This window comes from Colias croceus, chromosome 8 (assembly GCF_905220415.1).
Source record: "Colias croceus chromosome 8, ilColCroc2.1".
NCBI lineage: Eukaryota > Metazoa > Arthropoda > Insecta > Lepidoptera > Pieridae > Colias > Colias croceus.
Genome location: NC_059544.1, coordinates 5,947,919 through 5,952,660, shown reverse-complemented (window position 1 = coordinate 5,952,660; position 4,742 = coordinate 5,947,919). Strand labels below are relative to the sequence as shown.

Below are 4,742 nucleotides of genomic sequence, written 5' to 3'. Positions count from 1 at the left end.
TCGGCTATTTTATTTAAAACCTTGGTCCTTTTAGATAAGAACAAGAATATTATAATATTAGTGGTTTTATGATCTTATTGAATTATTAGATTTTTGCCATCTTCATAATATTGTTCTCCAGTGGTATATTAACATACTTGTATAAACGCAGACAAACACAAAACCATTTATCGATTACTTACAAGTTACATGCTATTTAACATTTATTTATAAATAACCCCACTTGTAAGCACCGTGTGCAAATATTTTGGTAGTGGGTGCCACAGAGCAAGTAATATTGGTGGGTGCCAAAAACAATATGTTGTAAATTTTTGGCTGTTCTATTTTGTAAATCAATATCTCGTAATTCGGTGAGGCTATAGCAGCGAGAAGAGACAGTAAAAAGGAATATAAGAGCTATATGCTATTATGTTAATCATTTCTTCCGGACTGAAATTTTTGTAATTATCTTAAACTTTCCAATCGATTCCCCTGTCCAAAATATCTTTATTGGTATTTGTTCACTGTAGGCACCTATTAGGTACCTATACATTTTAAATTAATATAAATTGCTAGAATATTGTCCCTTTTTCGCCCATGGTAGGTACATATAATTTAAATAGCACTCGGAATTGAATATGTACCTACTGGATCAGTAGGTACATAATATACAATGGCGAAATAATTTTCGAAATCGGTCCAATACCTAGTTCTTGAAATAAACGCGTTTATACAAAGTGCTTCATATTATTTTATTTATTGAAGTACCTAGAGCAAGCTAGAGCGTTTATAAAAGAGGTACCGTTTTTCCCTAAGATACGCTACAGATTAGCAATAAATAAATATAAATAAATAAAATCTTTATTTTGCCAAAAACATTATCTTTACAAAAATATGTGCGCTGACTCTTGAACTAGAGTAACTCTGTGTCTCAAGAGCCAGCGTTCCTCCTTATAAATACAACTACTTATGTACATTTTTAAAGCAAAACAAAAATTCGGTTTGATTACAAAAAGTTTAAATTAAAAAAATATGCATAATATGCATAATATGCATAATATGTATGTGAGAGCGTGAGCGTGAGTGTGTGTGTGTGTGTGTGTGGGCGTGTGTGTGTGTGTGTGTGTGTGTGTGTGTGTGTGTGTGTGTGTGTGTAAGCGTGAGTGGATGTGTGTTAGCGTGTGAGTGTGTGAGTGCAGAGCGTGTACTTATTTCCCTCAGTTCTTACTATATTTTTTTAAAAGTTGTAATTTTCTCTGTCTCCAAATAATCTAATGTTTGTAATATTTTTGTTAACTTTTTTTTTAAGTCATGTTTGTTAAGATCAAAAATCAAAGTGCGGCGATTTATTTTATTGTAAATCAATGAACTCAAAACGCGGTACTGATGCTTGGCAAAGCTTGTCCTGTGGGGTACTAAGGGACAAATATCTCTAGAACTCCGTTTGGCTGGGTCACGTGAAGAGGGAACTTTTGGATATTTTTTGATAATAGTTCGCAGAATGTAAAGCTGTCTTACCGTGAGGACTTCACAGTGAGCGTAGAGTTCGTTTGTTGGAAACCTGAATGGTTTGTGAGACATAACTTTAAGCACAGAACGTTGTGCTTTTTCTGCAATAAGCATAATACTCTTACAAGCACCACCCCAGGCCGGTATGCAGTAGCTTAGCACCGATTGACATAAACTAAAGTAGACTAATTCCATAATATCAAAGCTAGCCGAGTTACGCAACTTTTTAAAAATAAAATATGTAAGTGATCTTATTCGTGCTGCGATAACATTAATTTGTGGATGCCATTTTAGTCGATCATCTATGGTAACACCTAGGTATTTGTAAGTTAATACCTACGAAAGTTTGGTAATTGCCTGACTCGCATTTATTCATGCACGCACGCTCTCACACAATACGTCGTGTGAGATCGACTATATCTACGATGCACTTATAATCTTTTTTAGCTATTTCTTGCAAAATGCCTTCCTGTGGTACGCAAAATACGTTGCAATTGTTAGAGACCAGAAGTGTACAAATTCATTTACGTAAATACGATATTTTTTATTCGAACACAATAAATGCATTTTCTCCACCTTTTGGACGTGAGAATGAAACAGAAAATAAAGGGCGGCAATAATTTATACAAGATACAAGATACATATTTATATTATACTCATTCCTACCTTAAGGCATGCCCTTTCATATGTGTCTTTCTTAGTGTAAAATGCTTCACGTAGATATAGTATCAAATTCATAATATAAAACTCTACTTTTGATACGTCATTGGTTTTTCCCATAAGATTTCAGACTCACCGGTAAACCATAAAGCCCTCACAAATAAAATGCTTAGAACGTCGACTAAGGGACGCAATAATCGCCTTGGCCAAACGGTATTGGTGGTACTTTTTTAAATGATATTTATCAAGTTACTAAGTAACACACTGTGAAACAACACCGTCAATGGAAGGACGAACAAGAATGTGTTCTAGAGCTTTAAATTATAAAGAATAGAAAAAATTCGATCACGAGGCGGGACTCGAACCCGCATCCTTTCGCGCCAAACCGGGGCGGATCGCTGACCAATTCAGCCACTCATGACCAGCCAGAGCAATCTAACTTATTCTATTCTTTCAGTTTTATGTGTCTAAGGGACACACCGCGCGCCATCTATTAATATGATTAACAACCATCTTAACCAATATGAAACACTTTTCAGTGAATACAATATTGTAACGATGGAACACGACCATTTTTGTTGAATTTGATATTTTTGGTTTAATGGAATTCAAATGCTTTATAAATATAAATTTATAAAGAGTAGAAAAAATTCGAACACGAGATCATGCAGTTCTAGAGCTTTTTCTCATGTGAGATCTTAGGTTATAAAAATAATGTTAACGATACTTAGGTAAATAGATTATGTTTTCAAATACTGCTTAATAATAATTTTTGGAACAGGACATTTACCACTGTGAATTGTGATATTGGAAGAATGGATATCATTAAATTTTAAGAACATGCGAAAATACCTACTTATTGTATGATTCATTTTAAAGTAGGTACATAATATTTACATGATGGAAATAAATTAAAATTTTATAAACACTAACGAACATCATAATATGGCACTGTAAACACTGTTATAATAGAAAAAAGAATATTTTAAAGTCGTAACTCGTAACCACTAGAGGGAAATATTGCGTTGTTCACATTGCAACGAATGCCAGTAACAAGCACGTTTTTTATGAATGTTTTGTTCGGACAACGGGTCCCACTGCGCAATGCAGTCGTATCTCGACTCTACGACATAGTTTCAACCTTGGTGTTTTACATTACACAAGTATCAACTAAAAGAATTATTCAGTATAAAAACTTAGTCGTTATCGGGAAAATTATCAGTTGTTCACTTCGATCTTACGGATACAGTGGAAATATGAGGAGTATACTTTGGTGTTGTGTCGTGGTTGCGGCGCTGGCCTACGTCAGCTGCCGGGAAGTGTCCCGAACAAAACGGGACGCCGATCTCGAAGAAGCCGCTTCTCATCACGGTGGCAAGTGGGACAAAGGAGGCGGTCACGAGCACCATGAGGATCATCATCATGACCACGGAGAAAAGGGACACAAGGGATACAAAGGTCACCACCATCATGAACATGGCAAAAAGGGACACCATCACCACGAAGGACACAAGGGACATCATGATGAGCACGGAGGACATAAGAAACATCATCACCATGATGACGGTCACCACCATGAACATCACCACGGGGAGAAGGGCCACAAAGGCCACGGACACCACGAAGAGGGACACTACCATAAGGGTCACTCTACTAAGGGACATCATGGAGTACATAAACATGATGAGTTCAAGAAGGAGAAGCACTTCCACGATCACCATCATGACGGTGGTCATCACGAGCATCATGGTGGACATCATGAAGAACATGGACACAAGAAAGGCGGAGAATTCCACAAGGGACACAAGCATGGTGGACATCACCATCATGAGCACGGTAAAAAGGGCCACCATGAGAAGGGAGGACATCACCATGACCACAAAGACCACCATGATGAGGGTGGCCATCATGAGCATCATCATCACCATCATGATCATGGAAAGAAGGGCGGTCACGAAGATCACAAGCACTGGGGCTTCAAGAAGGGACACAAATAAATGTCAAATATTCCCACCGACTGTTTGTTATAGATAGATAAGCTTAAAAATATTATTAAGTTTATGTTTTTAATCTTATGTTAATTTTTGTTGATATTAAAACTTGTTAATAAAAAAGTAAATAAAATACCTAACTGTTTTTAATAAATATTAGCTTCGGAGATAATACGTTTGCAGACTAAATAATTTCACAGCACGTTTGGTTTCGACAACAGAGTTATATAAAACTGGTGACCGAGGTTCGTTGGCAACGTTTCCCAGTAAGATAAGTCAAAACGTTGAGAAACTATATCGGTACCAAAGAATGGCCTACATCTTATTTTACAATAGGTACTTGCTATCCAACCTAACAAACTGAAAAAAATAGTTGTGATTATAATAAATGCTATCAACGGTGGAGAGTATCCTATAAATTTTAATAGAGCCTTTTTAGAAATTGGTTTATTAATAATATTAATACCTGATATTTTGAATCAAAGATTTATTTTTAATAAAGGTTATCGTGTCAATGACGACACTAAATAAGCTGTGATCCATTACGGATAGTACATTAATAGATGCTTTCAAATACAAAGCGTGTGCTGTATATCAATAGCA

At 36.0% G+C, this 4,742-nt stretch overlaps 1 protein-coding gene across 1 annotated transcript; it reads left to right on the top strand.

The window, feature by feature from the left end:
* The first annotated feature begins 3,386 nt into the window (after nucleotides 1-3,386).
* LOC123694027 (histidine-rich glycoprotein-like) lies at nucleotides 3,387-4,167 on the top strand. Its single transcript, XM_045639320.1, has one exon. The coding sequence runs from the start codon at nucleotides 3,405-3,407 to the stop codon at nucleotides 4,143-4,145; it is 741 nt and encodes a 246-aa protein (XP_045495276.1). The 5' UTR covers nucleotides 3,387-3,404; the 3' UTR covers nucleotides 4,146-4,167.
* The last annotated feature ends 575 nt before the right edge of the window (nucleotides 4,168-4,742 follow it).